A 22,875-nucleotide genomic window follows, 5' to 3' on the forward strand; every position below is an offset into this window, starting at 1 on the left:
AAATTCGTCTACACAGAATCTTATGTTAATATGGAAATATTGAATAAAGGGAGGAAGTTAAGGGAAAGAGAGAGGAGAATATGTAAAGTTGTAAACATTGTCAAAACTCACCAATCATTTTATTTTTATACTTTCTTAAGGAGAAATACAGCTTATTTTATAAACTACAAACAAATATATTAGTAATAATGTTTTCTTTCAACAAATATGAAATATCCTTCAGTACCATACCTTAATGATAAGGGAGTTATTTGATCCGATAAATGAGGTTACCGAAGGCGGACAATGCAGGGTTAATCAGCTGATTTTGGAAGTATAAACGTAACCAATGGAAAAGATTTTAATTCACAATGTTTTTATTTATAAATACGATACTAAAATGTGAATACAGTATTACATGCATTATTATTGGATGCAATTAAGTGAAACACCAGTTTAATCAAAATCACAAAATTTTAAGTAATTTATATTTTTCCTCACAGTACTTACCTCGAACTACTTTCTTAGGAGTATCTGGGATCTCCTCCTTAACCGACCAAGAATTTTGCGTAGTTCCCCCTCTCTCCGTTACCTTTGTCGGGGTGGATGGATACTCGCCCTGAGGCGACCAGAGGCCAGCGCGCGAGGGTGCACTGCTAGGTCTGAATCGTCAGTAAGCGTCTGGTCGCGGCGTAGATCTCATCTCGCTGCTCTCTCTCTCACTTATCACGTCCGATCCGCCTTTGTGTACCACGTGTTCAATTGTGTTCCCCATCCTTTGAGCACCACATGCTCCCTTTGTGTTCCCTATCCTTTCCTTGTGTTACTGTGTTGCTTGCGTGTTCCGGTTTTCCAGTATTGAATCTCAGCGTCATTGTCCCAGGCCCAAAGCTGATAAGTCTTGCGGGGCCTGGCTGTCCAGGCCTGATGTCGTCGACCCGCACACGCTGTGCGCCTCGTGTAGAGGTAATAAGTGCTCCCCTGCCTCCACGTGTCCGCAGTGTGAGTTCTGGCCGAAGTTACAGTGAACCTTGTTTGCTACGAAAAAGAAAAAGGCGCCCAAACGGTCTCCCAAGAAGGCGGACATCACCTCGCCCTCAGCGCCTTCGGAGAGAGGTTCTTCTTCACCTTCCCCTACCCAGAGTAGGGAACGAGGTAAGTCCGTTGCGGGGAAACGGCCCATTGCCGTTCCCCATGAGTCTGATATCAGGGATGCTGACTGTGTGGGGCCTACGCAGACGAGTGGGGGGTCTGCTAGTGTGGCGGAAGTGTGTACCGTGGACGAGGTTCTGGTGCCCGCAGGACCCGTCTCCAGTGAAGAGACGGTGTGGGGGAGGCCTGAAACAGTTCCTAACCCCCCATCGAGGCAGTGTTTTACAGGTACTGCGGGTTCTGGGGGCGGCCGTGACAAAGAAAGGAGGGCCACGTGCTCTTCGAACCCCGACTCCATTGTTTGGACGGCGCCAAGGATGCCCTTCAGGTCCCCCATGCGGCAAGAAGAGGAGTTTGAGGGCTGGTTTGCCTCCTGAGGTGCACTTCGCACGCCCCCGGTGCCCTCAGCTGCGCTTCCGTCGGACTTCATGCAGCCCGTCACCCCGGTAGCTAGACCACGGGCCCCGGGAGTGGTAGTGGAAGATACGGAGGACTCCGACAACTCCTCCTCCTCTTCATCTTCTTCGGACAGTTCCTCGTCCTACAGCTCATCCTCGTCAGAGAAGGAAGGTGAGCTCTTACACAGGCCCTGCAAGGAAGAAGGCGAAGACCACGAGAAGAAGGAGCAAGAAGAAGAGTTCTTCCAGGAGGAAGTTTATCAGAGTCGCTTTTTCCCCTTGCGGATCAAGCAGGGCAGCTGCCGCTCCAGTGCCTGCCTTGGTGGCCACTGGAGCCACTTCCGCGCCCTTGCTCAGTGTCTCTCCGGCTCCGTCCGCCCGTCGGGTGCAGCCGTTAGAACACTTTCCCTTGTCCTTGCCCGGCAAGTCACCAGCTCCATCCGTCCTGCGGGGGCAGGCGCGGATGAGACCCAGCAGCTCGGCTCCCACTCTTTTTGTCGCACCGACTCCGTCCAAGTCACGGAAACTGCTGCTGCCACAACTGAAAAGTAGTTCTCCACGGATTTCCCCGGGAGGGGGTAGACCCATGACTGCTACCTCCGCCCGGGCGGCTCCATCCGTGACGGAGGCAGCCGCTCCATCGATCCGGCAGGAAGAAAGGGATACCTCCGCTCCCTCGGATCCCTCCATGTTCGAAGATGCTACCGACACGGAGGTTCAGGTGGCAGAAGAATTGTTAGACTCCGGCGAGTGTTCCCCGGATGAGGTGTCCTCATATAGAAAGGTTCTGACCCTAATACGGCACCATCACAGGCTGGACGAGCCGCAACCTTCATCGGACCAGGCTTGGCTTTCAGGTTTGAGCAGGAAGGCAGACAATCCTGTGCGCAGCAGAAGCCATCCTTGACCCAACCCCTAGCACCCGACATTGCCCTGGGAATGGAACATGTCGATCGGTTTGTTGCGGGGCCTCAGAACTCCCTAAGAGCCCAAGGGTCCTTCAAGCTCCTGCCTGGACGGAGGACCCAGAAGAAGTTCTATGTGCCAGACGGTCGTCACTCAGGGCCCCGCACTTTGGAAGAAGCCGTCGCAACCTTGAACCAGGGCAATACGGATGATTCCTCATGTTCTAGTCACTGACCCAGACGGCAAACTGGGTCTTGAGGAGGAGGGACAGTCCTTAACAGGGTCCCTGAACGGGAAGCAAAGTTCTTAAGGAATGCACCGGTGTGGGGCGAGACCGTGTTCCCCCTTCAGGCGGTGGCTGAGACATTGGAGAGAGTGGAAAACTGAAGGATTCGTCGGAGTCCAGGCAGTCGGCGGCAAGACGTCCTTCCCACAGAAGAACATCCGGCTAGACAGGAGGCCTCCTTCCCTTCCTGGCACCAATCCCCACAGCCCTCCAGCAGGGGCAGTGCTCCAGCCCACGCCTCCTTTAGGCAAAAGTATTCTGGCTCAAGGAGAGGCCATTCAAACTGTATCTCCCCAGAAGGAGATAGGGAGAGAGGCCCCCTACACCATCCCACGCCTCAGGTGGGGGGATGCTTCAAACAATATTGGCAAGCATGGCGAGACAACGGGGCGGACCCCTAGTCCGTGACAGTCCTCAGGGAGGGATACAGGATTCCCTTCCTGTCGGAACCGCCCCCTCTGATCCCCGAACATCGAGCAGAATGGCTGGCACCCAAAGATCCCGAGAAGAGAGCAGCCCTGCAGGAGGAGGTGTCAGCCATGTTGAGCAAGGGAGTTCTACAACCCGTCCAAAAATCATCCCCAGGATTCTACAGCAAGCTCTTCCAGGTAGAGAAAGCTACGGAAGGGTTGGAGACCAGTCATCGACCTCTCGGCCCTGGACAAGTTTGTCAAGAAGACGTCCTTCAAGATGGACACGCCGAAGTCGGTGCTGGCAGCCTTGAGAGAAGGGGATTTCATGATGTCTCTAGATCTCAAGGATGCCTCTTCAAATCCCCGTACACCCCTCCAGCAGGAAGTTCCTCTGAGTGAAGTGGGGATCCCCATCCCTACAGTTCAAGACCCTCTGCTTCGGCCTGTCAACGGCGCCTCTGGTGTTCACAAGGGTGTTTACCTTGGTATCAGTCTGGGCACACAAACAGGGCATCAGGCTGATCAGATATCTCAACGACTGGTTGCTACTTTCAGCCTCAGTTTAATCAAAATATGTTTTTTTTCAAATACAGTATAGCTTTACAGTAATTTTCTACCACAGTAACTGGATGTAGTGTACAGCAAGAACTGGGACGAGCTAGGTGGAGAGAAACGTAAGTGGTGCAAAGCACTTCCAGTGTAAAGGAGCACAGGCTATAAGAAATCATCGCGTCGGAAGAGTTTTGATCGCATACGTGATCTTTTATTTGATATGTATTGCGGTTCTCTGTGTCGCGTGTAAGTGAAATTGCGAAGGGAGAATTCACATAAAAAGAGGCCTGACTGTATATTTGTACGTGTGGAACACATCAAATGTATTTAATTTCTTAAGGGAAAATTTATTTGGTTTATGAGCTTGCTCCTGGAACGAATTAAACTCAAAGTGGTATTTCGTTAACGATTTGATGACTATTCCATTATGTGCTGCAGTCCTACTTTTATTCAAAGGGCAAAGGTTTGTATTCGTGTAGGAACTTGAATAGTTTTTCTTTTAAATTTATGACTTCTACCATAACAAGGAAAACATCAATTAATTAAAGCATTTATTTACTTACCCATTCAAGTGATGTGTGAACAATACTAAAGCACCTTTACGAGTAGTAGCTGAGAGTGCTAGAGTATTATTGCTTAGCTCTCCTACAGCCATATTTGTTACCGTGTCATTTACCATAAAACTACAAAGAGGAGTGTCATCCGAACTACTAGTTGACCTAAAAAAGAAACAGAAAATAAATTACTTAAGTTTTGATTGTGCATAACATTGACCACCCACCCCCCCAAGAAAAAAATCTATAATAATTCTCTATTCTCTCTGTACAGCATTGATTATAATGTAAGAGCCAAAGAAATATAAAAAATTCAGAGATAATTTGTATTTTTCCCTAACTAATACAAACTTGGTGTTATTTATTTGGATTATCTTCGTGCAAAGCTGGAAGGTAGCCATTAGACTAAAAGTGTGAGATGGCATGGCAACCCTGCCTAACCGCTTGAGCGGGTAGGACGAGGATGGCTGGGGGGTACCCAGCCACTTTTATATACTCTCACAGCTGTGAGCTACGTCAATTTTGATCGCAGGCAGAACTTCTGGGGGACAGGTGATGGCGGGCCAATTTATATAAATAACTCCAGGTTTGTATTAGTTTAGGGAACACAAATTATTTCCAATTTTGTCATTTGTTCCCATACTAACAAACCTTCCGTTATTTATTTGGACGACTCACTTATAGGTGGGTGAAAGTCCTAATTCTGGCATGGACATTGACCCAGTTTTACCTAGTACAGTATATGACTGTGGTCTAAGGAGAACTTTAACACCTCGCTACATTTTACAAAGCAAGTATAATAGCGGCCTGACAAATTCAATGTAATGAGAATTTGTCGTCTTGCACTAACACATTCACACATGCCAAGTTTATATAGGAAAAACAAGAAGTTTCCCATTGCTTACCTCACAGAAAACAATGGGGATGTGGACAGCATATAAATTCATGAATTATTCTAGGCTACACAGGGGAAGTGATATTCACCTGTAGAGGTTGAAGCAAGCTTGTAAAGGGATCCGTGGTACTGTACCTCAGGGGAGGGGAAGATGAAGAAAGGAAAAGCCAGACATACTCTCATTTATCTCACTCTTAACCAGGGTAACCAATGCCCTCAGCCAACTGCTAATTGTCCATCAAGGAGCCTGAGGTATTCTTAAACCACTTGTTGAGCAGCCACCACAGAACCGATAGTTAAAGTATCAAGACTCCTGTGGGTCACGTCTTTTAGATAATGGGCTGTGAAGGTAGTTTGTCTCTTCCACACCTGCTTGTAGTACTTGCAACACAGAAAAGTTGTAAAAGTATCAAGACTCCTGTGGGTCACGTCTTTTAGATAATGGGCTGTGAAGGTAGTTTGTCTCTTCCACACCCTCGCTTGTAGTACTTGCAACACAGAAAAGTTGTGTTTAAATGCCAAGGATGTACTAATGCCCCTGACATCATGGGCTCTCGGTCGTCGAGCCGGAGGAGGATAAAAAAAGCTCTTTCGATCACCTGGCAAATCCATTAGGAGACGGTGTTCTTAGTGATCCTCCTCTTTACCCTGAGCTAACAAACAAAGGTGTTAGTCGAGGCCGTGTTGCTGCAGTGCGTTTAAGATAGTATCTCAAACTTCTCACTGGGCATAGTAACAACTAATCTGGGTCCTCCCCTTGAATGGGCAATGCCATATGAGAGACCATGAAGTTCACCGACTCTCTTTGCCGAGGCTAAAGCGAGCAGGAACGCTGTCTTTAAAGTGAGATTTTGGTCAGTTGCATGGCGTAATGGTTCATAGGGATGTCCTTTTAAGGATCTCAAGATGCGACCTACGTTCCAAGGAGGAGCCTAATCTCTGACTGAGAGCACGTATCTCATAACTCCGTATGAGTAAAGAAAGCTCCAACAAAGAGGAAATGTCAACTCCTTTCAGCTTAAAGGCTGAGCGATAGCCTTTCACTGCCGAGACTGAAAGAAGCTTTTCCTCCAGAAGGTATATAAGGAACTCCGCTATTACTGGTACAGTATAAAGGCATCAAGAGGAGAAATATTCCTTCCACGACACCAAGCACAAAAGACTTAATTTTGCCTTGTAGACTGAGGCCGAGGACTTACGCAAGTAGCCGGACATTTTGTCTGCAACTTGTCATGAAAAGCCCTTCTGAGAGAGGAGACGCTGGATAGTCTTCAAGCGTGAAGCTTCGACTTCACGGTTCTGTGAAAGATGTTCCCGTGTGGTTGTTTGAGTAGATCTGGTCCTGAAGGAAGCTCTCTCAGTAGATCTACTAGAGGTTGCAGGAGGTCAGGAAACCACTCTCCATGATGCCATTGCAGAGCTACAAGGGTCATCATTAGCTCTTTGGATGCTCTGATCTTGTTGAAAAGTCTTCTCATCAGACAGAATGGGGGAAAGGCGTACATGTCGATGTTGTCTCACCGTTGTTGGAATGCATCTTATCATAGAGCCTGAGGGTTCGAGACTGGAGAACAGTACAGAAGCTTGCTGTTCAGAGATGTTGCGAACAGGTCTACAGTTGGGAACCACAAAGTCAGGACTTTTTGGCTATTTGACAATTCAAAGACCATTCAGAGCCTCCTATCTGAGTCGCCCTGCTCAGATTGACTGCAAGCACATTCCTCTTGCCTGGAATGAAGCGAGCTGTTAGACACACCGAATGTTCTTCAGACCATCTGAGGATCTTTACTGCAAGATGGCCTATTGGCTGCGAAAAGGTACCGCCTTGTTTGTTTATGTAAGCCACTACTGTGGTGTTGTCTCTCATCAAAACTACAGTGACCTGCCAGCAACTGTTGGAACCGATGAAGAGCTAGGTATGCTGCTCTCATCTCTAGAAGACTAATGTGTTGGTATCTTTCTGACCCTGACCAGAGGCCAGAGATCGTGTGATGCAGCAAGTGACCCCTCACCCTTTTATTATTATTATTATTACTATCCAAGCTACAACCCTAATTGGAAAAGCAAGATGCTATAAGCCCAGGGGCTCCAATAGGGAAAAATAGCCCAGTGAGGAAAGGAAATAAGGAAATAAATAACTGAAGAGAACAAATTAACAATAAATCATTCTAAAAAAAGTAATGTCAAAAGAGATATATCATATATAAACTATTAACAACGTCAACAACAAAAATGTCATATATAAACTATAAAAAGACTCATGTCCGTCTGGTCAACAAAAAAGCATTTGCTCCAACTTTGAACTTTTGAAGTTCTACTGATTCAACAACCCGATTAGGAAGATCATTCCACAACTTGGTAACAGCTGGAATAAAACTTCTAGAGTACTGCGTAGTATTGAGTCTTATGATGGATTCTTTAGATGCATCTGTGAAGAGCATCAAATCCGGAGGAGGGACGAGAAGATCCTGACTCCTACGAAGGTTTTCGAATGTCCTCCACCAATTAAAGTCCGTTAACTGATCCTGAGTAATAGGAACTTGAATGTCCGGTGGATCCAAGTGTTATTCCCAAATGGACTTTAGCTGCCATTGCAGGGATCTTATTCTGAGGCGGCCGTTTGGAACAAGACGGAGGAGAGAGGTTAGGTGACCTAACAGACTCAACCAACAAGAGGCTGGAAGAACTTCCTTTCTGAGGAAGGATGTAGCCACTTCTCTCAGTCTGTGTACTCTTTTGTCTGATGAGAAGACTTTCTGTTGGACAGTGTCTATTATATCAAAGTATACGTCTTTGAAAAGGAAGCAGTGATGACTTTTTAAGATTTATCAACACCCCCATATCCTGACAAAACTTGGTGACAAAGAAGGGTCGTCTCCGAGTCTGCCAAAATTAGCCAGTCATCCAGGTATCTGAGGAGCCAAATGCCATTCCTGTGAGCCCAAGATCACACTATGGCAAACACTCTGGTAAGGACCTGAGGAGCTGTCGCAAGACCTAAGCATAGAACCTTGAACTGGTATATTTTGTTCTCGTGTATGAACCTTAGATACTTCCTTGAAGACAGATGGATTGGGATCTGGACGTGTGTCCTTTAGATCCATTGCGCATACGAAGTCCCTTAGTCGAACCGCCTAAATAACAGTGTATGCCGTCTCCATTCTGAACTGAGTCTGTTGCACAAACTTGTTCAGAGGGGAGAGATTGATAACTGATCTCCAGCCTTCAGTCGCCTTTTTCACTAAAAAAAAATTAAACTGTAAAAGCCTGGGGACTCGTTCGCAACCTCTTGGAGACCACCCTTCTGCAGCATGGTCTGGACTTCTGGCCTGAGGGCCAGCTCCTTTGAGGTTCCCTTCGCATAGAAGCTTAGATGCACTGGATCCCAAGTCAGAGGAGGGAGAGATTGAATGAATGGGACACGATACCCTAGAGCGATCACTTCGACTGTCCAAGGATCTGCCCCGTGGAACTGCCACCACTGCCAGACGCGCTGCAGGCATCCTCCTACAGGTGGTAGGTGAAGAGGAATGCCATTCCTAGTGGGAGTGACCACCTCGGCCACTGCCGTTCCCTCTCTTCTTTTCTCTGAAGCCCTTGTTCCCTTTCTGGCCTTTGGACTGAAAGAGCCACTTAGACACCTTAGTAGGTACTGAGGACCTAGAGGTTGAAGGATGAGAAGATGGTGCTTGGTGATTGCGATAAGACCGGGTAGGTCTTCCATAGGGCCTCGATGCCATAGCCATATGGAGAAAATCGTTTGATGATTTCCTCTATCGTTCAGCAGCCCTTTCTATCTCCTCTGGAACGAAGAGAGAAAAACCCTCAAGGGTGGAATTCCTCAACCAGGAGACTTCCACCTTCAGCACCTGCTTGTGGAATTTCCCAATGAGGTTATCTCTTCTCGAGTATAGCGTTCGCCCACAAGTTGATGACGTGGTGCGATAAAAACTCAAGAGTTTGAGTACCCAACAAAAGTAAAGACTACAAAGACCTTAGAAATATCATGGGAGTGTACCATGAAGGCCAAGGATTCAAACCATAGGTCAAGCCACGAAGCCGCCTGCATGGAGTACTTCGCCCCTCTCTCTATGTTAGGGAGCTCAACTGATGAGAGGGAGGTTCTCAGAGAGGAGAAGGTTTGTGCTGGAAGACTCTTCGTTAGAATCTCTACAGAAGGGTCGAGGGACATAGTGGAATGGGGTTTCCCTTCGATCTAATACTACTTCCTTTAAAGGTCAAAAGGAAGAGATAGAGACTGTGAGGAGGAACCTGCCTTGAAGGAACTAGAAGTTCCGGCTATCTGAGAGATAGCCTTCCTTTTGGTGGCCGTCAAGCCTTTAGACCAGGGCAAAGCTGCACTAGTTCTAGGAGGCTTCTGGGTCTTGAAGATTTCACTGAGAACCATATCCTTACCCTTCTGGGTGGTGGTAACAGGAGTTGACAGCCTATTGATGGCCCTCATGCATTAGAGGACCTGCCAAAAGATATGTTCCAACCCATGTCTCTCTTGCTCAGAGTGAAATTTTGGACTGGCTGCCTTTGGAAGATTTTAATCATCTGTATCCATGGGATTTTCTATCTCCAAGCTCACGTCCAGAGCTTGGGTAGGTCAGAGTCGTCAAAGCTATTGATAGGACACCCCACAGGGGACATTCCATGTGCCTCAGTCAAACAAGCTTCTCTTGCCGCTGCGTTCTTTGGTTTCATCTTAAGTGTCCTTAGACTCCCTTCGCACAGGACGATCCTCCACAGTGTTAGGAGGGGGGCCTTGCGAGGGCTTCGAGACACCGACAGCCGAAGCTTTGACAGTGGGAGCCGAAGGCTCCTCCTCAGAAGGCTCTACCTCAATTTCTTGAGGGTTGAAGGGATGGACAGCTATCTCCCTGGGCGAGCCAATGTCCCTACTCGTCCTAGGGTGGATGATGTCGGCGTGAGGTGGCATTACGCCTTTCTTCCTTTTCTTCTGCCTCTTAGTCATGGTTTCCCCTGCCTTAATCAAGAGTAAAAGGCAGGTTTGGCCATGTAAGAGTTAGAAGAAGGAGGAGCCTCAACACGAGATCAAGATACTGTAAAGGTGATATCCGTGCCTTGTCTGACGTTGGTCTCCTTCAAGGGTCAAGACTCACAAGAGACGAACTCGAAGAGGACTCTATGGGAATCCTTAAAGTACTGTAGCTCTGACTGAAGCAGTCGGAAACTGTGGCAATAGAAGGACCACACCCAGAGACTTCTGCAAGGTAGAGAAGAAGATGCTTACCCATGCAGGGAGCTCAAAACCTTTAGGCAAGCCATGGGCTTCCCTTGAAGGTCCAGGAGAACATCCCCAAAGGGAAACTCTAGAGGGAGCCTGCGTAGATGTAGGGAGAATCTTTGTGACAGCAGAACGTACCTTCTACGAACGAGAAGGACAATCCGGGCTAATAGGGACATTAGCAAACCTATTAAGAGGCTCCTTAAAACCCTCTGCAAAGGGTATAGGCCTGCCGCTGGAGGTGGTAGAAGCCGGAGGTGTTGGTACCGCACTTGCTAGCGGTTCTGAGATTGGTAGTTGCACAGAAATTTGCGAGATTTGCACGCAAAATAGCGAGTTATGCGCGACAACCGGCGGAATTCACAAGCAGAATTACTTGCAACAGGAGCACTAGGAGCCACACTGGAAGAGGAAGGTATAACAAATTCCTTCAGCAGCAAAGAAGCACCTAAGCCCAACAAAGATGGTAGAGGGGACCTCTGAGTAGGGGCAACCCTAAACATTATGTGTTTTCCACCCTTTCCTTCTCATTCCACTCTTTCCCTTTTCTTATATTTCTACAACCTTTTTTCTCACTGTTGTTAACACTAGCTTATTTGTATGTATCAACTCAGATGTCTTTCCTTTCCATAATTCTTTACAGCCTCCTTTATTACAATTATAAAAAGCAAAGAGCTCGCGCCTGAACATTGATGGGCACCAACATTTATCCTAAATTCTTCTGATGCCAATTAATTATATACCTTATCTCAGGTGAAATGGCTTTCCAGATTAAGCAACTAAATATCCCCACTCTATGTGGCATCAACTGCTACGTGCTTTGCATCTATTCTCATCAAATTGTGCCATGGCATTAACACCTTAGCTACACTTTCCAGATTGTGTCGGTACCACAATGCTTCATTCTACCTCCTCACAGTAACTTTACTTCTCTCCCTTATTTACCCCTATTGTTTCTGTGCAACATATTTAATGTTAGTGTCTTGGGATTTAAAGTGAACTATCTGGTCAGGTTTCCTTTTACCTTTATCATAAAAATGGTTTTGCTAAAAAGTTCTCGTTACTTGCACTTTCATACTATATTCTATTTTTTTAGTGAGGCAGATTTGCATTGACTCTCAGGGGTGCCCTTTTAGCTCGGAAAAATTTCCTAATAGCTGATTGGTTGGAAGTATTTTTGTCTGAATAACAAAGTTTTCAAATAATTACCAAATAATGTGAATCGAAACTTATTTACTAACCTAAATTTCTCCCTAAGATATAGGTTTTGTCAATAATTAACTTTAACATAAAGTATCGGGATGTTAATTCTAAATTTAATAACAACACCCGCAGAAGTTAATGACAGGAGCTTGTTTTCGGATGCACGCTGCCTAATTTCCTAACTTTTCACATACTTCACTACAAAATGGAATAAATTACACCAAGCATAAGAAAAAAATGTTATTACAAACTTTCTTTGAATACCAGAATCTACTAAAATCATGGAATTAATAAAATGTGATATTGGTGAAAATTGTAGGGAGGTAAAAGGAACATTCTACTGTCAAACTCCATAGATTGCATGCTAGCAATTGAGCAAATTTGATTGCAATCAGCAGATCACATTTCAACAAGTAAAAAACTGAGCGCTTGAGAGCATGTGAATGCTCACAGTCCAATATTTGTGAGGCAAGTGACAAATGCACACATGATTCTTATTATCACTTGCTAGCCTGCAATCCTAGTTGAAAAAGCATGGTGGTATAAGCCCAAGGACTCCAAAAGGAAAAATAGCCCAGTGAGAAAAGGAAATAAGGAAAAATTACAAAAGAAGTTTAAGAGCAATATTAAAATAAATCCTTCATGTATGACTATAAAAACTTGAAAATAACAAGAGGATAAAACTTCAAAATAACGAGGAAGAGAAATAAGATAGAAAAGTGTGCCCAAGTGTACCATCAAGCAATAGATCTCTAACCCAAGACAGTGAAAGACCATGGTACAGAGGCTATGGCAATACCCAAGACTAAAGAACATGGTTTGATTTTGGAGTGTTCTTCTAGAAGATCTGCTTACTGTAGTTAGAGTGTCTCTTCTATCCTTACCATGAGGAAAGAAGCCACTGAACAATTACTGTGCAGTAGTTAACCTATTGATAGAAGAATTGTTTGGTAATTTCTGTGTTGTCAAGTGTTGGAGGAAAGAGGAGAATGTGCAAAGAATAGGCCAGACTATTCTGTGTATGTGTCGGCACAGATGAAATGAGCCATAACCAGAGAGAGGGATCCAATGTACTACTGTCTGTCCAGTCAAAGGACCCAATAACTCTAGTGATAAAATTTCAACGGGTGAGCAAGTAAATGGTCTTAAGTTCGATAAATGTGTGCCACTAGTAATGTACATGTGCGCGAGCAAGTGAATCCTTAACACCAGCAGCACGAGCACCAAGTATGAACGTGTCTCTCAAAGTTCTGTAATCTCTCTCAGTGGAGATATTTGTCCTATAAAGACATAATACAGCTAGAGTGTGGATCTCTGGGAGAGTGAATGATATCTTTCTCATGCCTCATGAAGTCGGCAAACTGCAAACTCCTTTTTTTTTTGTATGTGTGTTTGTAAGGTGAGCAACTAGGTGAAAATACTACCAAAGACTACATTGCAAAGAATGGACAGGGCAGTGAAGGAGGCTGTAGATGCTTCCTTCCCTTACTCCATGTCAATTCCGAAGGTGATGGAGCCCCTGAAAGCAAGGATTGGCAATCAACTGCAACTCCAGGGAAGCTGGGCAGAATAGGGGGGGGGGGGTGTCATGGCACAGGCTCCTTCCGATGGTGCGGTGGAAGAAGACTCCTTAAGTGAACACTTTTCCTTAAACAGTGCCAGGCATTGCAGCAGCCTTTCCTTTATCAGAATACCTTACAGGTATAAGGATAGCTACAATTTCCTTAGGGTACCACTCTTGTCTGTATAGTCACCTGAAATTAATATTTCTTTGGGTTCACCATGAGGAGAAGGAATGCCTGCTTCTCTATGGGAATCAGGGAAAGCAGGTAAAGTGGTTTGCTTTGGGTTTGCCCTAAGGTTGAAATAATATCATCGTCTTCCCCTCGGAGGTGACCGATGAAGGATCAAAAGCCAGAGTAAGCAGGGGGAGAACGAAGACGTCCAACAGATTTCTTAGACTTTGAGGAAGACCCAAAAAGTGAAGAATCTTGCTCGGCCTTCTTTCTCCTCCTGCAGTACTCCTTTGACTACTTACATTCCTCACAGGGGCATGACTGTAAGCAGTCATGATCCCTTGCAAGAAAGACACAGAGAATGGGGATCCACGGTCAAATTGCTCATGAAGGTTCCGCACCGCTGGCCGGAAATTCCTAGGCAAGATTACATGACTACTAGTGATTTCTCCATATTATTAACACACAACAATCAAAGTTTGAAAGTCTATCTACCTACTAAGGCACTTATCCCCATTTTAGGGGGTAGCAAACATAAAAAGAAAGAACAAAGGGAGACTTTTCTTCTCTTCGCTCCTTCCAGCCTGATGAGGGATTTTGCCAAGTTTGGTTGGTACTGCTAGGGTGCACAGTTTGAAAGTAGGAAAAGAAAATTAGACAACTAAAGTTAGCAATATTGAGAATAAGTCTGTATGACTTGGCAACTGAACTCAAAAGTGGCTACTTGCTGAGCTGGTAACTATTGACACCTTGTTATAAATAATAGAACCGAGTTTCAACTTTGCTGAAATCATATTCCTATTAAAGGATGAGGGCTTGTATCCAGGTAGGAACAAACTCATTTGACCTCATTCATGGAAATATGTAAGAATTGCAAGAAGCAAGTAAAAGTGATGAACACCTTGACAGACCTCTGTACAATTCTATTAAAATCCTTTTCATCATATTTGATGACTTGGACTCACAGATGGATAGGTGTATGGCATTTAGACTTTAAGGCTCAATGCTAGGGCAGTGGAAGCCATTCAACGCTGAGGTGCAACTAGGGGAAACTGCAAGTGTGCTAGGGTAAGCATGACACACATACACATGCACAAATAAAGGGAAAAATTATACACTAATCAACCATCTTTGTCAGATGAGGACTAATTATAGATGATGAGAAAACATTAAAATGTTATATGAGGTCCTTAGGTTTAAATGGTCTCAAGTTACGATGATTTGCTATTACAAACAGGCTCCCATAATGTCCTTGAAAAACCATAGTAAGTCAATTTTGAGTTAAGGCATTTGGTTCGTTGATACAATGAACTACTTGCCGACACAGCGAGCAACTAATGCTGCAGAGTAGTGCGCTATGCATCACTTTAACATTAATGTAGTTTGCCATCTTTGTTTATGTAATGAATTCGGAATTTCAGTGCCACTATTTTTTGGGATAGTCTTGTGCCTTTTTTTTCTTATTCATCATGTCTGGAAAGCATATATTACAATCTTTTGTAGAGTACTGTATCTAAATTATAGACCTGCCAAGTAGTGACATAGATTTACTTTCACTTTAAAAAATAATCTTGTATTACAATATACTATACTATATGTTTTCTAGATATTATGTTTGTAAAGAGTTGATTGAAAACTTTAATATAACTTACCATGCATATATAAAGCGATCGTCTAATGATGATGATAAAAAGTAATGACCTGCAGTCGTCTTCTCTTTCATTCGAATCTTCAGTAACTGTGTAACTGGAGACAGATGTCCAGTGAAATTATTCTTCACTTTAACTTTTCCAGAATCCTGTCGAAGCAATACCTGAATTTTACGATTGCCTACAGCTATCATCTTCTTGCCAAACAAACAAATGGTGTTACCTTCACAAACTTGATCTAATCTGTAAAGATAAAGCAAAATATTCTGTTATAAAAGTCTTGCAATGCCTATGTAATAATTTCAAAAGTTACCATTGTTGTCACTCTTTCTACCATAACAGCACTTAAAAATAGTACTGAAGAGAACATTTTGAAAAAATGGGTAAACGAGAATGTTCAATACATAATGACTATCTACCTAGCAGTCTTCAAACAATTACCAGTCAATAATGATCTAGATTGCATCTTTTTATTTAATTTAAACCATACGGCCCATCACTGGAGGCTAGGAGTTTCACTATGGGTAAATGCTAAAAGAGGTTGGACAAGAAGATCAAAGAAAGGAACTGGGAAGGTAGATATAGTTAAAGGCTAAAAAGTCAGTTCATCTAGGAATCAAGATGATGCTGCAAAGACCCCAGCATAAAACCTATAGGTGCAGTGACCACACGTCAAAACAGTGTTACTAATTTGGAATGTAGCTTTACCCAACATATAATACCAATCGGTAAGAGCTCAGAAAATGCAGCTGTTTTTCTTAACCTGTCTAAAACATTGGAAGTATAGTCAGTCCTTCATCATAGCAGGTTTCGTAACCGTGGTTTTGATTTTTCGCAGACTAACCTGGCGTTAATTCTGTTAGGACTGTTGCACAGTGCGCCATTCTTGTTCTCCGCTTCTTCTCTTTCCATTTCACCTCTCCTATTGAACTGTATACTGCATATTGCTGTTGTAATAACATGATACTATCCAGTATACCATTAACAATACAGTAGCATTAATAATTGTAGTACTTCTTTTCAATAGAGGAATTCTCTTTTAGCAAAAAACCCTCACAGACCCCATACCTATCTTCATCATTTCGGCCAGGAACGAAGTCTTCTGGCCAAACAAACATACATAACTAATAGCTAACACGTGTAAATTATTCAGTGATAAACCCTTTGCACAGCTATTTCAATTTCAAAAGGAATTAAGAAAAAGGATTAAAAGAAGTTCACAAATACAGCATTGTTGAGAAATATTTGATATGAGATATAAAATGCATCAAAAATGGAGTTTTTATGATAAAACAAAGTTTTGTGAATACTTACCTGGCAGTTATATATACATAGCTAATTATCTCTATTTCGGCAGAATTTTTCTAAAACTAGGCAACCGCCTTGTGGTGGTTGGGTGGTAACACCCGTTAAAGGGTGGTAGGAGGAATCATTCCCGTTTTCTGTTCTTCAGTTCATCTATGCCCGACCTGTCTCCTGAGGGGAGGTGGGTGGGCCTTCGAATGTATATATAACTGCCAGGTAAGTATTCACAAAACTTTGTTTTATCATAAAAACTCCATTTTTGCAAATAGAACTTACCTGGCAGTTATATATACATAGCTGATTAACACACTTGGAGGAGGGTGATAGACAGTAACATCGTTGGGGAAACAACCAAAAAAGTTGTAGGATAAATAAACACCTTGATTCCTTACCTGCTAAGGTAGCTGACTTCAAAGGTTCCTGCCTCTTGAGTCGCTTTCCCTTAGGAGTGTCAGCCAGGATGTGACCTGCAGTGCTGAAAAACACTCAATCGAGTCTGTCAACGGGGTGAGACCAACAATCTGACTAGACTTCAGAACTACCTATTGCCCAAAATAAAAAACCGCAACTTTACCAAACCAACCACCTAACATTTGCAAAGTAGATAAAAATAATCTAACTAGACTGAGGTGACTGTACACAAGTCGAAGCCCTCAGACAACCAATAAAAAAAAATACACCAACCTATGTACAAGTAAACAAAACTAAGGTTGAGGGGAGGTAGTAACTCCTTTGCCTAATACAGAAGCCGTAGCTACGTATGGTCCCAAGGTATAACATTTCTCATAATCCACCCTCACCTCTCTGAGGTAATGAGAGGCGAACACAGAGTTGCTCCTCCAGAATGTCGCATCCATAATTTGACGGAGCGACATGTTCTTGCGGTAAGCAAGCGAGGTCGCAATGGCCCTCACTTCGTGAGCTTGCATTTTTAAAAGTCCGAAGTGTTCCTCCTCACACAAGAGATGCGCTTCTCTTATCACTTCCCTCAGGAAAAAGGATAAAGCGTTCTTGGAAAGGGGCTTTTGAGGATCTTTCACAGAACACCACAGGGAGCTAGAAGAGCCTCTCACACTTTTTGTGCGAGACAAGTAGGTCTTGAGGGCTCGTACTGGACAGAGCAGCCTCTCTTGCTCTTGACCCACTAGGTTGGTCAAGTTAGGAACCTCAAAGGTCCTCGGCCAGGGCTTAGAAGGGTTCTCGTTCTTAGCGAGAAAGTCTAATCTCAAGGCACAAACTGCCCCATTCAGATTGAAGCCTACCTGTTTTTCAATTGCATGGACTTCACTAACTCTTTTAGCTGTTGCTAAGGCCAAAAGAAAGAGGGTCTTCTTGGTAACCTCCCTAAGGGGAGCCTGTGAGATGGGCTCAAATCTCTTGGTGCACAGAAATTTAAGAACCACATCAAGGTTCCAAGAAGGGGGCTTTAACTGGGTCTGCTTGGTCGTCTCAAAAGACTTCAAGAGGTCATGTAAGTCCTTGTCGCGAGACAAGTCCAAGCCTCTATGCCGACAGACGGAAGAGAGCATACTTTTGTACCCTTTGATAGTGGACACAGCTAGCTTAGCGTCCTGTCTGAGGTACAACAAGAAATCCGCAATCTGGCTCACAGAGGTAGTGGATGAGGAAATCTTGTGCTTCCTACACCAAGCCCTAAAAGTCTCCCACTTGGACTGGTAGACCCTCTGCGAAGAGACCCTCCTCGCTCTGGCGATAGCTTTCACAGCTTGCGCTGAAAAGCCTCTCGATCTGACGAGCTTCTCGATAGTCTGAAGGCAGTCAGATTGAGAGCGAGGGGGTTTTGATGATATCTCTCGAAGTAGGGTTGTCTGAGCAGATTTGGACTTGCAGGGAGGCTTCTTGGAAAGTCCATCAACAAGTCCACCACCTCCGTGAACCATTCCCTCATCGGCCAGAACGGAGCTATCAGGATCATCCGTCCCGAATCGAGGAGGGCGAATTTCCTGACTACCAGATTGATGATCTTGAACGGGGGAAAAGCATAAGTGTCCATCCCCGTCCAATCCATCAAAAAGGCGTCTACTGCTATTGTCTCTCTGTCCGGAACTAGGGAGCAATAGATGGGGATCCTCTTGGATAAATTGGAGGCGAAAAGATCGATGAGGGGTCTCCCCCACAGCCTCCAGAGACTCTGACAGACCTGTTGGTTGAGGGTCCATTCTGTGGGAAGGACCTGCCCTTTCCTGCTGAGCATGTCCGCCCTCACATTCTTCTGTCCCTGAACAAACCTCGTCAGCAGGCTTATCCTGTTCTCCTTCGCCCAAAGAAGGAGCTCTCTTGCTGTCTCGAAGAGAGACAGAGAGTGAGTCCCTCCTTGCTTCCTGATGTAAGCAAGAGCTGTGGTGTTGTCTGAGTTGACCTCCACAATCTTCCCAGACACCAAGTCCTTGAAGGCCTTTAGCCCCAGAAAAATGGCCATCAGCTCCTTGTTGTTGATGTGCCATCCCAGCTGAATTCCTTCCCAATAGCCTGAGACCTCCTTGCTTCCTAGTGTTGCCCCCCAGCCTGACTTTGATGCGTCTGAAAACAACACTAGGTCTGGGTTCTTCTTGTGTAAGGAGATCCCTTCCCCTAACAAGGTTGGGTCCAGCCACCACTTCAGAAGAGTCTTGACTTCTATTGGAATGGGGAAGGAAAAGGAGTCTTCCTGCATCTTTCTGTTCCATGTCTTCGAAAGAAAGTGCTGAAGAGGCCTTAGGTGGAGTCTCCCCAGAGAGACAAACAGTTCGAGGGAGGATAGAGTCCCCAGCAAACTCATCCACTCCTTCGCTGTGCATCTCTTCTTGTCCAGGAAAGTTCTGACTTTTACGAGACACTTGGTCTGTCTTTCCTGAGAGGGAGAAGCCCGAAAAAGAACTGAATTCAGAACTATCCCCAAATAGAGAATAGTCTGATTCGGTCTGATCTGAGACTTCTCCCTGTTGATGACCAGGCCTAGATCCTGAGCCATCATAAAAGTCTTCCGTAAATCCTCCAGACATTTCTCCCTCGATCGTGAACGAATCAGCCAATCGTCCAGATAGAAGGATATCCTTATCCATTCCTGATGCAGCCAACCTGACACATTCGCCATTACCCTGGTGAAGACTTGAGGAGCCGTGCTGAGACCGAAGCAAAGAGCTCTGAATTGGAAGCACTTGCCCTCCATTACAAACCTCAGGTACTTCCTCGAAGTCGGATGGATGGGGACATGGAAATATGCGTCCTGCAAGTCGAGGGACACCATCCAGTCCCCTGGACGTACTGACGCCAGCACCGACTGAGTCGTCTCCATGGAGAACTTTGTCTTCTCCACAAATACGTTGAGAGCGCTGACATCCAGGACGGGTCTCCATCCGCCCGAGTTCTTGGGGACCAGAAACAGGCGATTGTAAAAGCCTGGGGAGACTAGATCCCGAACCGGTTCTATCGCCCCCTTGTCTAGCATTTGGTTGACAAGGTCTACTAGAGCCTTCTGTTTCCCAGGATCTGAGTACCGGGCTACTAAGGCCAGCGGAGCATCTGCGAGAGGAGGTTTTTTCAGAAAGGGGATCTTGTATCCTTCCTTGATGACTGAGAGGGACCAGGTGTCCGCCCCTCTCCTCTTCCAGGACTGCCAAAAACCTGACAGTCTTGCGCCTACTGTCTGGAGGAGACGAACTTCATTTCCTGGAGCGAGGTCTGAAAGAACCCCTGGTAGATCTTGGTCCTGAATCTTGCCTTCTCCCTCTAAAATCTGATCTTGAAGTAGTCCTGCCCCGAAAGGGCTGCTGGAATCTCCTTTCCTCCCGTTTCAAAGAAGAAGGAGGGGCTGCAAAGGGCTTACGAGCAGAACGAGATAAAAGGTCTTGGGTGGCTTTTTGGGCCAGAGAACGCGTAATGTCATTAACCAGGGACTCGGGAAAAAGATGTTGAGAGAGGGGGGCGTAAAGAAGCTCAGACTTTTGAGCATTGGTAACAGACCTAGAAGCAAAAGAGCAAAGCAGAGCTCTCTTCTTTAGGACCCCAGCTGAGAACAGAGCAGCCAACTCATTCGCCCCATCTCTGAGGGCCTTATCCATACAGGACATAATGCTGGTAAGGTCCCTAGATCCATCCATCTGTTCAGTTTTCCTTGCGAGAGTCCCAAGCGACCAGTCTAGGAAACTAAAAACCTCAAAGGCTCTAAAAATACCTTTGACGAGATGATCCAGCTCCGACATTGACCACATGACCTTGGCTGAGTTGAGAGCATGCCTTCTAGCAGAGTCCACTAAACCAGAGAAGTCACCCTTGGAGGAGGAAGGCACTCCCAGACCCAAAGGTTCTCCAGTTGCATACCACATACCCGCTCTTGAAGCAAGACGAGCTGGTGGAAACGAGAAGGAAGTCTTAACTGTTTGTCTCCGCTCCATCATCCAGTCATCAATCTTCGTGAGAGCCTTCTTTGCGGAGATAGACAGCTTCATCTTGATGAAGGCCGACTGTTTCTTGGCCTTCTTTCTGTTAAATTGGGACTGAGGAGATTGAGGGGCAGCAGGTTGGAATTCCTCTCCAAAAAGTTCAAGAAGGGAGCGAGAGAGAACTTTGTAATCTCCCACAGCGTCGGCAGGATTATCATCGTCATCAGAAACATCCTCGAGGGCCTGATCCACATCTGCAATATCCTTCGAAAGAGAAGAATCCTTAGAACCCGACAAGGGCAAATCAAAGGCATCATCCTGCAAAAGACGGGTTGCATCCTGGAGTCCCGCGCTAGAAGAATCCTTGGAACGAGAGGCAGTATCGTCCCGAAGAGGCAGGGTGGTATCGCCCTGGGACCGAGAACGAGAGGCAGAGTCGTTCTGTCGTCGAGAGCGAGAGGCGGTATCGTCGTGGCGGCGAGAATGAGAGGCGGTATCGTCGTGGCGGCGAGAATGAGAGGCGGTATCGTCGTGGCGTCGAGAACTAGGGTCGGTATCGTCGTGGCGTCGTGAACGAGAGGAGGTATCGTCGTGGCGAAGCGAACGAGAGGAGGTATCGTCGTGTCGAAGCGAACGGGAGGCGGTATCGTCTTGGCATCGAGAACGAGAAGCAGCGTCGTTCGATAAGGTATCGTCCCGGTATCGAGAACGAGAAAACGTATCGCCCTGGTATCGCGAAGAAGTATCGCCTGGCGAAAGCACACATTCCTCATCCCGGCGTGGAGAGAGAGAAGTTCTCTTTAAAGAAGAACTCCGTTCTCTCTTAGAAGCAGACTTCTTAATCGGCAACGAGTCGTCTTTACGTCTGTCAGACTGGGCGTGAGGGCGGCTAAAGGCTTGTACTAAAGTCAAAAGTTGTTCCTGCATGACAGACATAAAGGATTTAGCAACATCAGCTGGGTCTTGCGGACCCGAAGGGGGGGGGCTGACGAATAACACTCGTATCTTCGGCAGCAGGCTTCGTCCTTTTCACAGGCACGGAGTCGAAATCATCCTCCGACGGACAAGGTTCATAACTGCTAAAACCGGGAGAGAAAGAACGAGACCGTTCGTCGCGGTTCCATCTCCTCTTAGTAGGTCTTGAAGCTTCATACTTCCATTTACGTCTGGACGAATTCGGAGAAGAAAACAACACATCCGACTCGTCTTTCCCGTGACGGTCAAGAGCAGCCTGGGAATAGACAACAGGACTGTCTGAGGCGACGGCTGACCGAGGGTACGTACCTCTCACCCCCTTTCGGTCATCGACGTACCTTCTCCCTTGGTCCTGGGAGCTTGGTAGAGGTCTAGGCCTAGGGGTATGACAGGTTCGGTCGGTCGCCACCTCCACTGCACTAACACAAGCACTTTCACTTTCCTTACCTTTAAAGGCCTCCAGCTGTTCTTTAATGGCCTTCAACTCGGCCGCCAGGCTAGCGTACCGAGGGTCATCCGTAGATACGGAACCTGTAGGAGGTGCAGGAGAGACTACCTCAAGGGAAGGATCAACTTCCAAAGAGGAATCAATAATAGGATCAATAGATAAATCTACGCTAAGTTCGTCTTCCTTACCACTAACAGACTTAGACTTAGACCTAGAAGCTCTCCTAACTCTATCGAGCTCTAGCTTACGCACATAGCGCTTCATAATTAACCAATCTTTCTCATCCAAAACCTTACATTCCCCACACCTATTATCAAGGGCACAAACAAAACCCCTACAATGAGAACAAACAGTGTGAGGATCAACCGCCATTTTGGGTAGTCTCACCTTACATTCCTCATTCGCACAGATACGGTAATGACTCTTTTCACTCATAATGAAAAACAGCAAAAAAAAAAGCTAAGAGAAAACAAAATACAACGATCGCCAAAACCCCAAATCAGAGTACTTCACCAAAAAAGCAGACTGGTACACCGAGCAGGGAAAGCGAAGAAAAACTCTTAATGACGGACCAACGTGTTATCGATCCGGCCGGCAGAGATGAACTGAAGAACAGAAAACGGGAATGATTCCTCCTACCACCCTTTAACGGGTGTTACCACCCAACCACCACAAGGCGGTTGCCTAGTTTTAGAAAAATTCTGCCGAAATAGAGATAATTAGCTATGTATATATAACTGCCAGGTAAGTTCTATTCGCAAAAATATAAATTTGAATTTGTTATAGGA

General features: G+C 45.5%; 1 protein-coding gene across 1 annotated transcript in view; it reads right to left on the reverse strand.

The window, feature by feature from the left end:
- The window catches only part of LOC137640041 (WD repeat-containing protein 43), a 134,296-nt gene that overhangs the window by 43,473 nt on the left and 67,948 nt on the right, over positions 1 to 22,875 (reverse strand). The window contains exons 4-5 of the mRNA XM_068372421.1: positions 14,981 to 15,220; positions 4,250 to 4,405 (exon numbers count right to left, since the gene is read on the reverse strand). Coding sequence (XP_068228522.1) covers positions 4,250 to 4,405; positions 14,981 to 15,220 — 396 coding nt within the window. The remainder of the gene's footprint in view (positions 1 to 4,249; positions 4,406 to 14,980; positions 15,221 to 22,875) is intronic.

The sequence above is a fragment of the Palaemon carinicauda genome, chromosome 4, assembly GCF_036898095.1.
Source record: "Palaemon carinicauda isolate YSFRI2023 chromosome 4, ASM3689809v2, whole genome shotgun sequence".
In the NCBI taxonomy this organism is placed as follows: Eukaryota; Metazoa; Arthropoda; class Malacostraca; order Decapoda; family Palaemonidae; genus Palaemon; species Palaemon carinicauda.